General features: G+C 39.9%; 1 protein-coding gene across 5 annotated transcripts in view; it reads right to left on the reverse strand.

The window, feature by feature from the left end:
- Positions 1-19,593, reverse strand: part of FBXO38 (F-box protein 38) — a 55,244-nt gene that overhangs the window by 6,465 nt on the left and 29,186 nt on the right. Inside the window, exons 11-17 of one of the 5 annotated variants that reach the window (XM_080805091.1) lie at positions 18,443-18,585; positions 17,158-17,368; positions 10,534-10,653; positions 9,018-9,197; positions 6,769-7,503; positions 1,647-1,747; positions 1,346-1,448 (exon numbers count right to left, since the gene is read on the reverse strand). In XM_080805091.1, coding sequence (XP_080661217.1) covers positions 1,346-1,448; positions 1,647-1,747; positions 6,769-7,503; positions 9,018-9,197; positions 10,534-10,653; positions 17,158-17,368; positions 18,443-18,585 — 1,593 coding nt within the window. Of the gene's footprint in view, positions 1-1,284; positions 1,449-1,646; positions 1,748-6,768; positions 7,504-9,017; positions 9,198-10,533; positions 10,654-17,157; positions 17,369-18,442; positions 18,586-19,593 lie in introns of all 5 variants that reach the window. The other 4 variants (XM_080805093.1, XM_080805092.1, XM_080805094.1 and 1 more) reach the window with 4 other exon arrangements.

Genomic DNA, 19,593 nt, shown 5'->3' on the forward strand with positions numbered 1-19,593 from the left:
AGAAAAGAACAGGAAGTCGAAGCAGCGCAAAGGCTGCGAGGCAGATTCTCAGACCTCAGAGGGGAGAGTGCTAACAGTACTGCCTTAAGCCAGGCTGGGCTCCTCTGCTGTTACAACCTCTGGGCTTCTGAAGGGCCCCCTGATTCTGGCCTAGGAGCAAAGTCCAAGAGGAGATGGTCATTTAGTAGATATTTTAAAACTTCGTTGACTGGAATGGAGTAAAGTATTACCTCTTAAGGGTGAACATAGGGTCTAGAGATTTCTAGAATTCAAGAGAGAGGTAGTATTTAAATCGTTTTCTCTCTTCTTTCTGGAATTCTCCTAGTGTATGACAAACTGTTTGCTAAGTATTTCTTTGCTTTGCTTACTAGTAGTAACAGAGAAATGCAAAGAAAAGAAAGAAAAGAAAGCCCCTAATACTCCAGTACAAATGTAATACAAACTAGTAATATTAGGTATGCTTTGAGTTAGTGGTCAGGCCCTCCACTATATATGCGTGTACATACATACATAGACACGCACATGCACTTGCTGTATTTAATCTTCAAAAATATGTGTTTATAGGGTAGACATAATTATGTATAATTTAAAATTGAAAAAAAAATGAACATAGACAATATATAACTTGTCCAAGGCAAAAAACATGTCATATCTTCATAATTCTATATGGATCGGTATAAAAAACATAATTTTCAGTGAAAATGGAGAAATGGACACATCATACATGCGAAATTTTAAAAGCTCACATAAAAAATACCCTACCCTCTTATCTGTTTATAGGTAAATACACGTGTAAGTAGAGATGCACTATTAAAGGCATGAGTAGAGGCGGTGAAGGCTGATAAGATGGGCAACGTGGGACAATGGGACCAAAAGGAAAAGCCTCAACTAAGGATAACGTGCCACGAACTGAAATTCTGATTGACGATGTCAATCAGACCTACAGCTGTTAAGGACGTAAGGCACAGTCCCCACTTCAGGCAAAAACACAAACACAAAACACAATGTCATATAGCACGGCCAACGGTCGAGAGAGGATTCAAACTGAGATCTACTTGACTCCAAAGCCCACCACGTTGTGAATCTATTCCGTCAGATCAAGTAGCAATTATCATTTGGAGGAAAGCAAAGGAGAGGCTGTTTTAAAAGATGAAGTCTGCACGTGCTCCCTCACAAATACCAGGGAGGAACTGCTTGAGAACTACAGAACAAGGACAGAATTAGAAATAATCCAAGGTAATGATTCCTTTGAAAAAAATAAAGAAATGTTATTGTAGTATTTACGAGTCTTTAATTCTTTAAGCTCATCTGTGATGCTTTGGATGACACAGGCCTAGATCCATACCATGGATGAACATCATCTTGGGACAGTCCTTTAACACGAGATCTGTGATTCCACAGTTGGTCATAGTGACTCCAACAAGATTTTTGGATTTTAATACAAGGACCTACAAGAAGAAAAATGTTAAAAGATGTGTCTTTCTGCAGATTTTTGTTTTAAAGCGTAAATGTTTTCACCGGCACAAGTTAAGAAGTAGCTATTATCAATTTCTTCTTTTAGGGCAAAAAATTAAAAAGATGGAAACTTTAATCATTATTCAGGAACTTGGCTGAACTGAAAGTTAAGTGAGTTTTTTTCCCTTCACCTGCACATGGTCATCCTCAATGACAGGGTCACTGGTACTGGTGGACTTATCTGCTGTCCGCTTTCGCTTCATGGCATGACGTGGCTTTGTTTTGGCAACTTCTAGAAAAAGGCAAGAGGAAAATCCAATTTTTAGCTATTAGCTTTCTTTCCATCAAGAGAACACATTCAACCGCGTATTGCATATAACTCTATCAAGGCAACTCTCAAATCTATGACTTGGTTCCCTATAGGGTATAACCGGATTATATCCCAACAGAACACATGACCGCTCTTTCCAACTAACTATTCCAAAACAAGATCGCCCTCCATTATCTCAAGCCAGTCGACTTCATATAGGATTATCCCTTCTCATACTTTGGCCGTATCAACAATCTAATTGGGTATTAACTTTAACTCCTTGTTATACCCATCCTAAATACTACTGGGATTTAGGATGGGTAAACTACTGGGATTTAGGATGGGTATAACAACCCAAACCACTGGTGGATTAAACTCACCACTTTCCTGCTGAATTTTAAATTACTAACTACTGGTTAGTAAAAATATTTCAAGGCCTGATATCTATTCTCAATTTTATTCCAAACCATGTCCTAGTCATTTGCCACCACCAGAGCATCTGAAGCCAAAATCATTCTAGCTCCTTCTGCCTCAAACAAACTTTCCTGACCTCACTTTTTGAAATTCTATCCATTCTTGGAAAGTCCAGCTCAAATACCACTTACTCTAACAAATCACCTGGGCCCCACAAAACTTATAAGTGGTTCTGAATTCCCTGCATTCTTGTTTTGTTCCTCCACTTAAACTAAAAGTTCCCTGAAGGCAAGAACATTGCCTTATTTCACCTTTGTGTCAATGTCAGCCACTAGCAGTGATCTAAAATGAACATCTAACTGAACAAACGGCACTCAGCATTCACTGAATGAATGAGGGAGTGCACTGCGGGTACAAAAATGGAGTAACAATAGTAACAAATATTTACTGAGCGCTTACTGTGCATCAGGCACTTTTCTAAGGGTTTTACTTGCAATAACTAATAGAATCCTGAAGACAGCCCTCTGAAAGAGATTATTCTCCCCGTTTTACATATGAGGAAACAGAGACAAGGGACGGTAGAGCAGCCTGCCACGGTCTTAGTGGTGGACCCAGGAGGCAACACCAGACAATGAGAAAACCTGCAGTCTTTTAACTAGCCAGATCCTGGTTAGTAAAGCCCTAACTCATTTACTAGTGCTGTTCTAAAACCTGGCAGTTTAATTGTAAGAGCAAATATTGCATTGATTTTATTTAAAGGCAAGGTCTAAATTCAACTCTGAAACTTTAATAAGCACATATACATTCTAAGACACGACACTAAAAAAATCACTGTCCATTTTTGACAAGTGTTCTGTAGGAGAGCATTTATTGAATGCAGTAAGGTTGATCTTCATGAATTAAATCTCACCACACTGCCTTTGGATACCACTACTAGATTACAAACACCCTACTTGGTAAGTAACTTCAAACGAAGTTTAGAAAGAAAGATAAGGAAACAAGGTGCCAATACTGCTAATTTTCAAAAGGCTTTGGTTAGATGGGAACTCTAGAGATCTAATCCAAGTGCCTCCCCGCCCCCCACCCCACTCCCCAACAAAGACCAGAACCTTTCCTCTACCATTTGAAACCTCTGTGAAATCTTACGATTCAAACCAACTGAAAGGAGCTACTCTGGTTGAAAGCTAAAAATAGAGCCTAGGAGTTCTACCCAAGGAACTTCCTCTAAAGACCCTGAACCCAAACAAAACCCTGGGGTTCCGGAAAAAGAACTATTGATCTAGCCAGCCCGTTGAAGGCCTTCTTTCACAATATTCCTGAAGGAACTTCATGCAAAATCTAATTATCTTTATTGACAAGGAATCTGCTAAAGGTAGCACATTTCAGATGACAGATAAAATTCAACAAATTAATAGGAACCGGTTTGTCTCCCAGTACCCAAAAAATGAAAACAAACAAAAACCAGATCTGCTTCCATGCCTCTACGGCAGTGTTGAAACAAGAATCTTCTGTAGCATTCTCTTTTTATGATCTGATTCTCAAACTTTTCACTTTCCAGGAATGCTCTCTTCCTTAACTGATCAGAACATGGGGTTCAAAGTTAAATTTCCTGCTCTCCAGAGTACCCAAATTGGCAGTTCATATTTTCTAAGAAAAGTTGTAAAATAGAGTCACACTTTACATGTAGATAAGCATTAAAAACAAAGGCTTCCCAATATAAAAGAAAAAAAGAATTCATGTTTTTTTCCTTCATGCCTCCCTCTTTGGGGACAATTCTCATGATTTCATACATCAACCAGCATCAACATACCTCATACGTTGGTTTCTACCACTTATTAAGTTCACAATTATTCACTGAGCCCCACACCATGTAACACATTGTGCTAGAAGCTGGGAATAAAATGCCAAACAAGCAGACATTGTCCCTGCCCTCATGGAGCTCAGTCTATTGGAAAGACAGACAGTAAAACACAGAATTACAACACAGTATAGTTAACATTGGTGTAGAAGACGCTACAGAAACACAGAAAACAAACCAATTCAGTTTTGGGGTGTCAGAGAAAGCGGTTAGTATTTATGAGAACCATACCATATTAATCTTAAATGTTATTCTTTGATAATCCAATTAGTTATTTTTGTGATATTTTATACAGTATACAATGAGGATACAAACAACTTACAGGTATTTATTCCCAAAATAAGAATTCACAAGATAGCTATGTTAGCTTCTAACAGGGTTTTAACACAACATAAGGCCATAATTCGAAAATCAAAATAAAAACTCAAACATTTTCTTTGAAAAAGTGATTTTTTAAAAAATCCATAATAATCAAATTTTGTTCCTTTATTACAGTGGATTTTCTCCTTAAAACTCTGAAGAGCAGAATGGCCAAGGGATATCAAAAACATGCTAGATCAAAAATAGCAAGTTGAAAGCTACTCAAATAACTTGTTCTTTCCAAAAGAGATCCAGAGAATACTAAAGTCAGCACTTTGATTCTCTCCAGCAAAGTTGTTACTGAAAGAAAATGGACATTTGCATTGTTGAAAAAATATGAGGCAGTAATTTACCTACTGTACAATTAGTTAAACACGCATTAGAAATCTCAAATTGAAAAAAATCATGACAGATATAATTTACCTAGAAAAGTAAAAATGAGGGTTTTTCCCCCGCCTAATTTCTAAGAATTCTTTAACCTAAGAAAAGTTCTAGACCTGAAACAAGTCAGAAGGAAATGGCAGAGGACAGTGGAGCATGAGACGACAAAAAAGTCAAAGCCCCTAGGATTAATATTAAGTATTTATATTAAAAACAAAAACAGAAACAAAAAACCCCAGCACAAAACAGTAACAACATTTACTGAGACAAAAGACAAAATGAGAGACAACACAGTCCCTAAAAAGGAAGACTCCACACTGTAAAAATAACAATTATCTTTTCAGCAGATCAATGTAATAGAATTCCAAAAAAATCCCAAGATTTGCTTTTGGAGCGTGACAAAATTATTGTAAAAACTATAAAAATAAATGAGAAATGCGTAACTAGCCCAGGAATTCTGAAGAAGAAAAAAGAAAGAGGACAGAACACTGGAACAGAACAGAGTGCCCAGAGACAAAACTAAGCTTATCTCAGGCACATGACAGAAAAACATTTCAAAATAATGAATGAGAATGGATGCCGATAAACAGCACTGAAACAACTCTGACGATTTGGAATAAAAAAATTAAGTTCATTCCCACAGATTAAAATAAAGAGTTAATAAGCAAATGGATAAAAGAATGAGAAAATATGAACAATGATCTGAACCATGCATAAGGAAGGTCTTCCACTGCAGAAAATAAAGAAATCATAGAGGTAAACAAGTAGATCTGACTTGACAAACATGAAAAACCACGCAACAAAAGGCGTTGTCACAGGAGTTCCTGTGTAATGGGCACAGAGTTTCCGCTTGGGAGGATGAAAACATTCGGATGGATGGTGGTAACGGCTGCAGGACAGCGTGAACGTACTTAATGCCAATGAAACATATACTTCAAAATGGCTAACACGGTGAACTGTACGCTATGTATAAGAAAAAAAAGTACAATAAAACATTTAAATTTTAAGGGAAATGTATTTTTCATCATATGGCAGAACTAGTGTTTGTAAAGCATAATGAAATGTGTGAGCAAAAATCATTCTATTCTGAGTTTAAGGTACTATGATTAGTACATAATTAAGGTCTCGTATTATCTTACGAAAGCTTATTTTTGTTAGTTTAGCTCCACATGATTTGACTGGCTCTATTTAGCATATAAAAAAAGAACTAACTCTACATTCTGGAGCTAATTTTAAGATCTTCAAATTAAGGGAGACCTGGAGAAAATTAAAATACATTATTCATTGATAGCTATTCATGACTTAATAAAGGCAGAAGAGATTACTTAAAAATGAGGTCAGAAATATAAACAGAACTATGAGAAATGTGCTTACCCCATCCAATCCAATGCCTTGGCATATACATTATAAATGTTATCAATGAAATTATATACATATATATGTTTTTAATATATCTTCACCAAAAATAATTCTCAGCCAAACTACCTACTTACCTGCTTACCTCCTGGCAAACCTAACTGGAAGCAAAACTAGATTTCAGAAAGAATTACTAAATCGTGCAGAGGCAGACAGAGGGGTATACCCATATGATATGTTCCCCAGCCCCAGCAACTTCAGGTCCTTACCTTTTAGCTAAGATTTAAAGCTTCACTAAGAGTCGTAACTTCCCTAAATATGGGCTGGGAGCAGAGTTGCACTGGGACTTAGACATCAGAATCAGTATGGTATTTAGGGTCAATATACAGAGTTATATTTTTCCCAGAAGCTTAACTATCTGAGTTTTCCTGGGCTGGAAGTTTTACAAGATGTTTCACATGCCTTCCCCCCACCCGCACCACTGCTGAAAATTAGTTTAAACCCTGTATGATCACAGAACCCCAACACAGAATTCCATTTGCCAAACTGGCTTTATGGAAGCAAGCTTATGGAATGAGCTCATGCCCTGGCAAGGCCTGCCCTGCAGTTGCTAATCCTGGCGGCATTGTCATACCTGACTCAGATACCAGCGGTACATGGGAGAGTCTGCTCCTGGCCCTTGTTAGGGGCCTCCGAGGGTAGTCTTCATGAGACTGCACGTCACAGCTCTCAGGCTGGGAGCTCCCCCTCCTGTCCTCACCTGTAGCCCCAGAGCCACTCCCATTAGTCCTCTCATCATGTGCTGGGCCTGAAGACCCCCCTTGTGGCAGAGTCCTAAAGGAAAAGGCGGATCTCGTACCATCCGGGCCATTCACAACACAGGCTCGGCTGGTTGAAGGACGTTCCTCATCAGAACACCTGCTAGTTCTCCTTTGGGATTCCTGGGGCCTGTGACAGCAGCATCTGGGGCAGACAGAACTCTCTGCATCACCCTCCTCCATGGCCTCAGAGTCCTCTGACCCACCGGGGGAGCAGACACACTGCCTGGACACATCCGCTTCGGAAGGGCTAGGCTCGGAAGAGCCGCCGCTGTTCACCGTCCTTACAAAGTCGGGGCTCTGAGAAGCAGTGCTGTGTGAGCTGGAGGTTCCCGCTGTGCTGGCGGTGGCGCTGCTGCAGCTGGGGTAAACATCCTTGTTTTTTTTCTTTTCGGGAATATCCCTAGCTGCTTTCATATCGGCTTTGATCTGCTCACTGGTGACCTGACAGCCTTTCTCACAGCTGCTTTCCTCGAGGGGAAACTGCTTCGATTGGCCCATCTGATGGGAGTTGTACCTCTTTCGAAGTGGAGTCTTGCCTTTTCCACTTACTGCTTACAGAAAAAGAAGAATGGCCCGAGGAAAAGAAAAGATTTCAGTACAAATTCTGGACAAAAGGCAAGAGTAAATTTGGAACAGGAAACAATGTACACTAATTTTCCTCAAGTACAATGGTGACCACATCACTTGGCTGCTCACAAATTCTCTATGGTCCCTAGTGCCCACCTGGTTTATTCTCCGCTCAGCCTCCGTGGCCCACCAGGATCTCGTTCCAAGCTGGCTGTCTGTTCTCCGCCCCTCTACGTGCGGACTACACGCTAGCCCAAACTTTTCTTTGAAAATACCCCTGCCGTGCTACCTTCGGGCCTTTGTTCTCACCCATTCTTCAGCCTTGCGCCTCTGTTCAATCTCCCCTGTAACCCCACCCTGACGCCCCTGGAGGCTATGCCCTGCATGTTACCATCTACACTGCTGGCCTGACTCTTCCATCGGGATAGAGGTTCCCTAAGAGAGGGATCATGATGTATTCATCTCTGCATCCCTCACCACACCTACCAGTACCTGGGGCACAGTAAGGCTCAATGAATATACAAAGGAATACTTAAATAAGATTTTCTCTGGCTGACAGATCTAGGTTCTAAATTCAGAAACTGTACATCCTAGGAAACATTAGGTTAGTCAGCTGGTCACATTTCTTTTCCTAAATTTTAGTTTCCATGAAAGCTCCTTTCGACCCCAGTGTGAAAATACCCGAATTTCTTGAAAGGAATAAAATAAGAATGGAGTAATCAGTCATTGGTTAGTAAATGATTCCAAGTCCAAAGAACTAAGCTTTCCACACCCAAAAGAGGTTATATATTTCAGGGCCAGTGTTAAATGTACACCGAACGTTCAAACATATTAAGGAGTGGGGTACCCAAGGGAAATTAGTGGACAAATTTTAAAAACCTCATCCTTTGCTCAGAGTGGTATGCCCGTAGTTCTGACAAACAGAAGGGAAGGAAAGACAAAGAAGAAGAATGAACCGAAGGTTAAGAGAATTATGGTTTCTTGGTGAGACAAATGGTAGAGGCTGCTGACTAGATGTAAGGGGAGGCAGGGATCCTAAGACAAACTGTAGGACTCCCTCAAGCACCAAACTAGCCACCAACAGTGACTAAGCGCAACTGGACAGAGTATTAGCTGGCGGAGTGGTTGTTTTCTCACTGCTCTGGACACCTCAGGAGTCATCCCCCACGTGAAGCCTCTCGCTAATCCCTGATATCCTGATGCCGCAAGGTCCTAAAGCCTCCACTGTGGAAGTCACAGTCCTCACATCTTCCCTTCCCTGAACCCTGATTCCACAATTCCACAATATTTTGTTGTGCTACACTTGTCCTCGAGAGCGCCACCCAGATTGTCCTCTCCCTTGGGCTACTGTCCTTCTCGCCTCCTGTCACATTCCATAAGGAATGTTAACTGCACCACAGGTTGTGGTAGGGACACATTATATAAAGGTCAAGTGTGTCTGTCAGTTCTCATGACGACTCCCACTAACCGGTCCCAGCAAGACATTCCCTCTCACCTGACAGTTCCCTGGACTGCACTGACTCTCCAGATTTTTCTTCCCGTTCGGAGTAACGCCGAGCGCCATTCTTAGGAATCCAGACTTCTTGGAGTTCTAGACTGTCCTCCTCATCATCACTCTCTGAATCGTGAACAGTAATTGGGGTTGGTTTTACTACACGCTGAAGACCACTGGGTCCTAAAACAAAAAGCACAGGCCTAACAGTTACTTCTTGCCAAGAAAGGCTCTCACTTCGAGTACTGTTTACAGGGATCTGGGCTCACAGGGATGCTTTGGCTCTATGTAGCCTCTCTTATCACTCATGTTAATGGAATATACACATTTCTAAAGGCAGATCAAAACAGAAGATTGTATGGCATCCCCCTTGAGGACATTCACTATTTGAAAAGGTCACATAAATTCTAAAAATAACCAAATAAGTCATAATAATCATTTAAAAAATCACCTACTTTCCCAATTTTGCAAATGTATGAATAAAGACAAAGCAAGGGAAGATGAACCTCAGACACCTATAGGACTGGCGAACTCTACATTCTTTGATTGAATATAGGCTTTCTCATTAGAAGTAGCAAGATACGGTCTTGAAAGGCTAGATGCATGTTACAGTTTGGTTGAGTACTTATATGTATGTAAAAAGTGTCTTCTCTGCTTGGCAGTACAGCTTGTAAACGTTTAGTCTTATGACCCAAATCTCTCTGACAAATGACTGAAGTTCACTCCTCCGATAAAGTGTAAGCTCCAAGGAACCTTGCCTGTCTTGTTCCTGTCACATTGTACAATGCCTGGCACAGAGTAACACTCAATAAATATTTGTTGAATAAGTGACTGCATCTGTAAGACACTTAAAACAAGGACAGTTAAAGATATTTTCAATTCAAAGACAAATTAGCATTCCAACAGACCAGGAGTTAAGAAAACTTGGGTTCTAATCTCAGTGCTGTCCCTTTAAGACTGGCTGAGTGGTCTGAAGCAAATTATTCAAACTCATTCTGAAAGACTATTAGTTTCCCCATATGTAAAACATAGGGTTGTTCTGGGTAATGTTTAAGGGCCTTATGACTCCATGGAGCCTGTGTAACACACCCAGGGGCAAAGAGAGACAAGATCTTGGTCTGTTAACTAAACCAGGTCAACCTCTCTACTCCTGCTCCTCCCCACCAAAATGAAGGAAGAGGACAAGCAAACTATTCAGTCAGGTCATTTATTTTCTCCATCAATAATCTGAGTGCTTTCTTTCTACACACACATACACACAAAAACACGCATGTGTGAGCACCAATATAGAAAGAAAAGCTGCTGCCACAGTTATAAAAAATCACAAACCTTAACAAAATATATATATATATATGTGTGTAGCAAGGAGAATATCAGTATAATACAGTGTCCGTGATAAATAGCATATAACACATCACCAGCCATAATGTTCAAAAATAATCACTCTTAGTGCTTTTCTTTCTTCATTAGAGTCAGGCCCAAGTTTTCATAATCACGAATGTGGAAGTCACATGATTACCTGCTTGTTCCTCGTCAACATCCACAGGGATAACCGCCTGACTGCGAGCTACCGTCTCCTGTCCGCTTGCGGCCACCACCTCTCCATCTTCTGGCACCATGTCTTCCATCTCATTCAATGCTTCAACAAAAATAAACACAAAATGAAACCAAAAAAAGTCTTAAAAAAAAAAACAAAAAACCCAATGGCAGGCAAATCTGTGGCAGCCCCGAGAAACGAACAGCTCCATGATTATTGGGCTCGCACTGGAAGAACAGCCTACGACAGGGCTTCATCACACAGATGAGAACAAGCAGTGCCCAGCCATTCTATGGGAGAGGAAATCATGACAGGAAAGCAGCACTTGATGGAGCCAGTCCATCACCATAAGAGGAAAGCAGAGAGAGCGGCACACAGTGGAGAGAAGAAAAGCACCGCATTCGCTCCTGAAGATATCACCAGGAATGGCTCTAGGAGGCAACCGTGCCTCCCTGTAAGCGATCTGCCAGACAGTAATGAGGGCCAGCTACTGGAAGACCTCACGATCATTTTACAAGTGATTAGTCTTGTAGTATCTGCCAGCTAAGCCAGGATGCACTGGGCAGGCAAGCTCAAACTGTACCCTTCCTCTCCTACTCTCTGAAGGTTCTGGTATCATTTTCAGCTAACCCAGGCCAAGGATTGTGAACAAATACACTAGCACATTGTTAACATTTTACTATCACTCAAATGTTCTACATCAAAGAATTCATGTCAGTGAATGTCATGTCAGTGAATGGGAATGTGTGATTTTACTTCTATCTTTCCAGAAGATGAGCACAGTGAGCAATTTCAGACCGATAAACTTCAATTAGCTTACTCTATCTTCTTAAGATAAAATGCTCACTTTTCCAAGAAGAACCTAATGGAAATAATTCCTGGTTTTGCCAGTTTTCTACAATATTAAATTCAAGTCCCTCAAATCAGCATTCAAGGCAGTCAATCTAGTACCCTCTTACAACCTAAGCTTGTGTGCCTGATCTCAGTTTGAGTCTCACAATAACCATACTATCTTTCCATCTATAGCTCGGCCATGAGCCCAATGGCCCCAGAGATTGTGTCTAGCCTGTTCATCACCATATCCTCAATGCCTAGGGCTACTCAAGGGCTACTGCTGGGAAGTCAACCAACCACCTGGATGACAAGAAAAGAGAAAACAAGATTCTGTTCCTAAAAGAACTAAAGAATCTACTTAAGTAGACAAAACAAATTCAGTTAACAAATAAATGAGGCAACACAGGACTAGGACAGAAAGATACCATTCAGATAAATGTCTCTGGAATATACAACAGTAAAACTGGAGATTTCGTGGGGACAAGGGGATTTGGCCTTTAATATACACCAAACCACATTCCCCCTTACATTCAGTCTCCCATCTCAAATTCCTGCCCCACTCCAGACCTCAATTTTCTACATTTCTTTTAGTGCCCAAAGGAGGCCTGACCTTGCCTACAAATCTTCCATGATAAAAGCCAATCGATTTTCTTCTTTCATTCAATTCTTATGAACAATCATGAAGAGCAGTAATTATCATGTACATACTCCATGCCTGGCTCTAGGCTAAATGCTTTTATATACATTACCTTATTTATTTCTTATGGCAAACTCACAAGGACATTATTACTAGCCTCCTTTATGCAGCTGAGGGAAGTGAGGCTTAAAAGGGGCAGTAATTTGTGAGGATGTGAACTGAAGTCTGTTTCCTGAGTCTGCTACAGTATAGGGACAATGAGTAGATGGGACATTTATAATCCTTGCTCTCAAAGAGAATGTACATGTTCTAACAGAGATGTTGGATACGTAGAATTAGGTCAGAAGAGACTTGCTAAGTGCTTCAACAGTCCAAGTGCAAGGGGAATATAGATAAAAAAGGAGCAACTAGTTTTCCTGTTGGGCAGGGAAGTTCTCACGGATAGGAGGTGACATTTCCTAAACACTGGGAAGCATGCTACATTTTCCAGAAGAGTACGTATTCCAGTGATAGAAAGAACAAATGTTTGTACTGAAATGAGGGTGCAAAAGAAAATAAGGCTAAAAAGGTAGCCTGGGCCACAGCCTGTGAAAAGCTTAGAAAGTCTTGCTAAAACGCTTAGAATTATTTCTCATATGCAGAGGCAGACCATTAGAATGGAAGTCATTCATATGCCCATGTGGATAGGGTTTTCCAAAGCTGCTGAGCAAGAGCTTTTTAGGTTGCAGGGTAACCTGCGGAGGTATTTCATATAATATCCAAAAGTTACTTTATATTTAGCCTCTCTCACTGCATTCATTCCTTTGAATATTTATTAAGCAGCTACTCCAATGTGTCACTGTTCCTAGGTGAAGAGAAACAGTGGTGAAATCCCAAGAAGACGCAGCAGTTAGTGTGACGGAGGGATGAGCCTGGCACACAGGAAGCGTGGTGTGTGAGACGGGGACAGGCCAGATCATGTAGGGTTTTATGGCCCAAATCAAGAAACTGGACTTTTTTCCCTAAGGCAGTAGGAAGCTACTGGAGTCTGAAGTAAGGGAGCAACGTCATCGGGTGTATGTTTTAACAACACTGCTCTGGCTGCTCTAAGACCTAATTTTAGCTGTTCAAGAGAGAAAGGAGGGTGCAGTCTGAAATATATTAAAGCATTCAGATAAATATTTATTATCTGGTCACCCTACTTTTTATCTGGTCACCCTGCTTCTTAGATTAAAAAAAAAAATGTGGTATGATGGTGGTATAGTAGGCAAGGAGAATGTAGACTGAACAGCAAGATGCTTTGAAGACACTCAAAAAAATTCTTGCTAAAGGACTCGATGCCATGGAGAATAGACAGGTGGGCTGTAAAAAAAATAAGAGAGAGTATCTTGATTTTTAAATGAGATGGCAATACCCTCGGGCTAGGGAAAGTGCAATTGATTCTTGGTTTAATTTTTTTGTTTCAGAATATTATATCATATCATATATTATATCATTAGGGCAGTAAATTTTTTTCAGAGTGATTTTAACTTACAGAAATTATGTACACTATCTTTTAATCAAATATCAATGTTTACCAAATGTTTTGCTCAGTTTAAATGTTATTTCAGTTGTTAAAAAAATCCTGTTATAATATGTAAGCATAAATCTTAATGGATCTGAGCAGTTTTTTACAAAGATATTAGCTGGTCTCTTTTATAAAAGCCTGGTTAGAAATTCAAAACCTTTATTAAATGTTATAAAATAAAGGAGAACTCACTGTCTTTTAAGAAATGATTTATATGCAATAATTTCTAATATTAAAAATGTTATTTAGTGGTTGACAATTATCTGCCCAAAATATAAAACAGAATGCATTTACTGTGATTTTTTTTCACACTGTAGTTCACCCTCAGACTTCATTTCTAAGAATTTTCCATAAATCAATGGTTCTCAAACTGGGCTCCAGACCAACAGCATTAGCATCACTTGGGAACTTATTAGAAATGAAAATTATGTGGCCCCACCCAGACCTATTAACTCAGACTCTCTGAGGGCTAAGCCCAACAACCTGTGTTTTGACAAGTCTTCTAGGTAATTCTGAGGCACTCAAGTTTGAGAATCACTGCCAAAAATAAAAGCTGCAGGGCAGAGGGCAGTGGTGAGAAAAGGGAGAGGGGCACACCATTTTTAAAAGTAGTAAGTACCCAGAATTGATATGTTAAATCAAGATAGAAACTTAGCAAAATTACATAAAGGCAAAACTATGCTTTATGGTTACAATTAACTCAAAAGTAATTATATTAAAGTAATTTGGCAAAATGCTTTAGCAATTACAGAAGCATGATTTTGACACATGGTAATTTTATGTTAGACAAATGTGAATTGTTAGAAAATATGAATATCTATTCCTCAGTTTTAGAGTGCTGTAAAATGCAAGTAATGAACTTAAATTCTCAATTAACGTAACTGGCCCATAATAAAGCATTCTAAATCTTAAGAATTTTGGAAGTGCAAATCTAAGAATGATAATCTTTAGCAAATTATAATATTCTGATAAATCACTACACTCTGTAAAGCAATAAAGTCTTATTTCCAAAATCATGTATTACCTTAATGATGTTTGCTGAAAAACACCCATGACTTATTATAGCAGTTTATAAACAAAGCCACTTAACTTGTACGAATTAAATTTTAATTTTAAAATTACACAATGCTCTTCTTTTAAACTCTGCTAATTCATGCAAGCTGATGAAGTTAAATGTAACTGGGCAAGAAAGAGTGGGGGCCCTCTGCTTCATTCTGGGGTTGTTCCAAGACCACGCAGAGGCCCATGCATGAAGTTTTAAAATTCTAAATTAAGGAAAGTTAACATATCAACATGACTTTCAAACTAAAATAATTTTTAAATTATCAAGATCACACCTAAAGAGTGGAAGCATCAAATGTTAATCATATCAACAAACCCCAGGTCCCACTGATCCCTTTTAGTTTGAATCTCTGTACCACTATTTAACAAAACTTTTTTTGCTTGTCTTTCTTATGTGAGTTCTTTCCACCCCTGGTTTTGATCAAAAGTCACACAGTCTTTCTCCAGTTGCTATTTTTTATTTAGAAGAAGTGACCTGATACGTAATGTAATAACAAATACAAATAAATACACTGCCAACTCAGGGAGATCTGTGGAACCAATGTTTTAGGATAAGCTGCAGTTCCCTACAGTACTGTCATCATCAGTGGTGTTCGGAACCTTCCTCTGGTTGAAGGTGTTTAATTCTTCAAACCTGGCATTTATGTAGCTCCTTTGCTTCTGAGCCTTTAACAGCATTTGAAGATAGTGTACTTGACAATATATACCTCAAAATGTGGTCTATATGCAAGTCTCTATCTCCTGAAATCTTAGTTTACAATGTTAGTAGATTTAAGTTCCACTGTTCTCTCCTATAAATCAACTATAGTGTTCTTGTATACATTTTGGTCTCTGCTGCACCAGTATGTGACTTCACAATGGAGGCATTCTCCATTCTGTACGGAGAAGCCTATGGCCATCTAACTTCCAGTGGAGACTATCATCTATCCAGTACATCCACTCCAACCACAACTGGGTTCCTAGGATTTGGGTAGGTCTGCGTTGAAGCTGCTCTAACAGTTTCTCGTGGACAGTCTGTGTCCTCTGAAGTCCAGGTCCCTATGGCACCACCAATGAGTATGATTCAGGCACTAAGGGAAAATAAAGCTAACAGACAACATCTGACCTCCTCTCCCTCCTCTGGTCCTAGCACCAGCTGGCTCTGCACTTCTGTCTTTGTATTGTGGAGGGTGGATGTCAGGGGAAAGAATTAACCGTAAGTTTCAAATGCCTAGAAGTACTCATGTGGAAATGAAAAGTATGAAGTTGTATATAACCATGTTTACTTCAAAAAGTCAGAAGATCAAAGGTAGAAACAAAGGTTTGGAATTCATCGGCATATGGCTGATAACAAAGCTAGGAGACTGAAGGAACTTCTGTAGAGAAAACGTATAGAAAGAAACTGGAAGATCAGGGACCAAAGCAGAACAGAGGGGATACTGAAAGCAAAGGAATCCGAGCAGGCATGCCCGGTGCGACACAAGGAAAACAGTTTCGCAGATTCCAAGAGAAGATTATTTCAGGAAGGTAGAAGCGGGCAACAATGACAAATGCTGCTCAGATGTCAAATATGACAAAAGTGGAGAAAATGACCACTAGCATTCTCAGGAGAATCACTGGTGACTTTGCCAAGAGCCAAGATGGAGAGTTCTACAGAGAACATGTGAGGTGAAGACAATGCCTACAGATGATTCTTAGGTCAGGCCCTATAATATACTCAGAGCAATCCTAAAGGAAAGTATGCTCTATACACACTATGCTTTCATGATGAAAGCAGAGATGTAAGGACAGGGCACCCCATTTCTCAGTAATCACCGTTTTCAAGAGAATGAGTAAAGGGGTAATGAAAACAAGATAGCTTGAAGAGATTCCTTTTCCAATTCTTAAGGGCCAACTGGGAAACTGGAAAACTTGGTAAGAAAACAACTTCCCTTCATCTTCACTCCCCAAGAGAGGGCCATACAAGCCCAAGAGCACATGGACTGGATACCGCAGGTGTTCCGTCAATACTGAAGAATGCACTGGTAATTACATAAGTGAAATCCAATAGGTCTTTATTGGCTCATGTACTTACTTGGTGGGTGTTTGTGAAGATTTAATGATGAAAGGTGTCCAATGTCTAGCACATGACTGCTATTCATTTTTTTTCAGTTCTAGAACATCCAAAAATGGTCCCCCAATGAAGTTCTATCTACCGATCTACTGGTCAGGAAGATATAAAGAGATGTTCCTTCACCCAAATCCTGAAAGTTAAATCACAGGCCAGGCCTCTAAGGCTCACTGTACCCTGTACACCGTCTAAGGTTCACTGTACCCACTGTACACTGTTACAGAGTCTAGGGACAAGAGGCATCACAAAGATAGCTTTGAAACAAGCCAGCAAATAGACATATTTCATCCCCGCTCCCCCATTTTCCTTGTCAACCAGGTCCCCCATATGCAAAGTGACAAACTGCGATACGGGGAGAAGGAAACAGAATAGGGTCAGAGAAATACAATCCAAAGTAAAAATCACTTCTGTGTGGAGCTCACAAAAGATCTGGGTTACCGTCGGCTGCAAACTGCTGCTCTCCTGGCTGCAGGTCTTGCCGGAAGTCGTTCTCCTCATCAGAGTCATCTGGGTGATGGTGATTGTTGTCATGGATGTTGGCATTATTCTGGGCATTGTTATCATTGTCATTGTTGGAGTTCTGGTTGCTAACAAGGGCTGAGGAAACCCCAATTCCCGTGCCTGCACTCAGGCCGACTCGAGCGCAGCCCTAAGGCGAGAAGAAAGCACATGCGTATTCACTCTAGTTAGTATAGAACACTTCGTTTTTCATATTCCTCCGTTTCACCTTGATCTAAGAATATTTACAAAGCACTACTTTCACATATGCATCAAGCACCTCATTAGAGGTTCATAAGACTTCAAGCAAGATGCAGTACTATTGGTCTGGATTTACAAATGATGAAATGCAGTGGGAAGAGATCTGGGTAAGAGACCGGTAGGTGCTAGAGCTGGGACCTGAAACCCAATAATCAGACCTCCAATCCTGAGCCTTCCCCGCTATACTGTACTGCTTGCACAGTGGGAATGTAACCATTAAGAACTGAAGGAGAGAGAAGACAATCAGCTGAAGCATTAAGTTTTTATTACAATGACAGCGAAAGTCTTATTAGTTGGAGCAGGTTTTTTTTTTTTTTTTAAGATTTTATTTGTTTATTTGACAGAGAGAGAGAGATCACAAGTAGGCAGAAAGGCAGGCAGAGAGGGGGAAGCAGGCTCCCCACTGAGCAGAGAGCCCTATGCGGAGCTCGATTCCAGGACCCTGAGATCATGACCTGAGCCGAAGGCAGATGTTTAACCCACTGAGCCATCCAGGCGCCCTGGTTAAGCAGTTTTAAAATAACATTTCGTACAACTAGACAATCTCGGGTTTTCCAGGGTTTTCAACTGCACAGAAGAGAGAGCAGCAAAGTAAAATATTTCCAAAATGAATCCCTAATCCGTATTTATACCTGAGGTTTTTAATTAGAGATTTAATCTCCCAACTAATTACTCCTGAGTAATAAATTTTGACCTAGCTCAAATTTCTACCTTTGATCTTATCTTACCTTCAGCTTACAGAACTGACAGAGACAGCTTTCCACTTACTTCTTCCTTTCCCTTCTCTGGAGACCCCTTACCAGAGCAAGACACCATGCAAATTATAACCTGTATGCCTTCACTGGAAGATAGCAGTAAAAAGTCCAATTGCAACAATGTAAGGGCATATTATGAGGAAAAAAAAAATCACTGAGGTTTTGTTTTCCTCCTTGAGTATTAAACAATTCCCTCAAATGTGACTTACTTTGGGTGGTTCACGAAACATCTGGTCCAGTGAAATAAACTCGAGGCTGGGCAACAATTCAATAAACTGGCCAAAGGAGTCCAGCTTCAAAGCATGGCACCGCACTAAGTTGATATCGACCAATCGTGTCCATCTTGAGTGGTCTGTTTGGAGAAATGACATGGCCAGAGAGTTTAACTAACACTTTCTCCATTACAGATGAATTCTGCTATAGGTCACAAAGATTTTCAAAACCTTTTCCTTTAAATAACTTTGATTTTATCTCATGATCTCAAAAACTTGATGACTAAATTATGATGTCTTCTTACCTAATTTCATTGTGGAAACTACATAGCTTGGGAATTATTAACTTGAAACCAAGTGAACCTTGATCTAAATGTGATCCATTCGACAACCTACATGCCTATTCAACAATAGGACACTAAAGAAATGTTGGTGCATCCATTTAATAGAACATTATGCAGCTGTTAAAAAGAATGAAGGAAAATTGAGTATGCTTGCTATGGAAAACTCTCCCAAATACTCGTAGTGTAAAAACCAAGGTTACAGGAGAGAGTATACCTGAAAAGGTCCTTTGTATATATATATATATATATCATTTTTAAATGCTACACATGTATAGGTTGCAATATGCACAAAATAATCTGTCCAGAGAATATACAAGAAACTGTTGATGGTGGTTACCTTTGAGAAGAGGAGACTTTTCATTTTGTACCTTTCTGCACTGTTTGGTATTGTTTACCAAGTGCATGTATTACTTTTAGTTTTTAAGTGTTAACAGGAGTTCTGAGTGATGGGATTATAGGCCATTTTTTGTTTTCTTCTTTATATACTTCTGTATTTAAGAAAACAAACAAACCAAAAATCCAATAAATGTTATTTTTTAAAAGTGATCTATGCCTGCTACCACCTAAAGTTTGTATTTCCCAATAACTTCTTGGTGCAGCTGGGCTAGGGACAGAATTTCCACTTCCAGTAGGGGAGACATGGCCATTCTAATGAGTAATCTCAAGAGATGCTCCAAAGCCTGAAAAGAGGCTGGAGACGGGCTCTATAAGGAGTTACAGTAGCCCAAAGAGTCAACTCAGACAGGAGCCCAAAGAGTCAACTCAGACAGGAAAGGAGGCTGTTCTGTAGAAGTCAGTGAGGGT

Source organism: Martes martes, assembly GCF_963455335.1.
Source record: "Martes martes genome assembly, chromosome: 5".
NCBI classification, from domain to species: Eukaryota; Metazoa; Chordata; class Mammalia; order Carnivora; family Mustelidae; genus Martes; species Martes martes.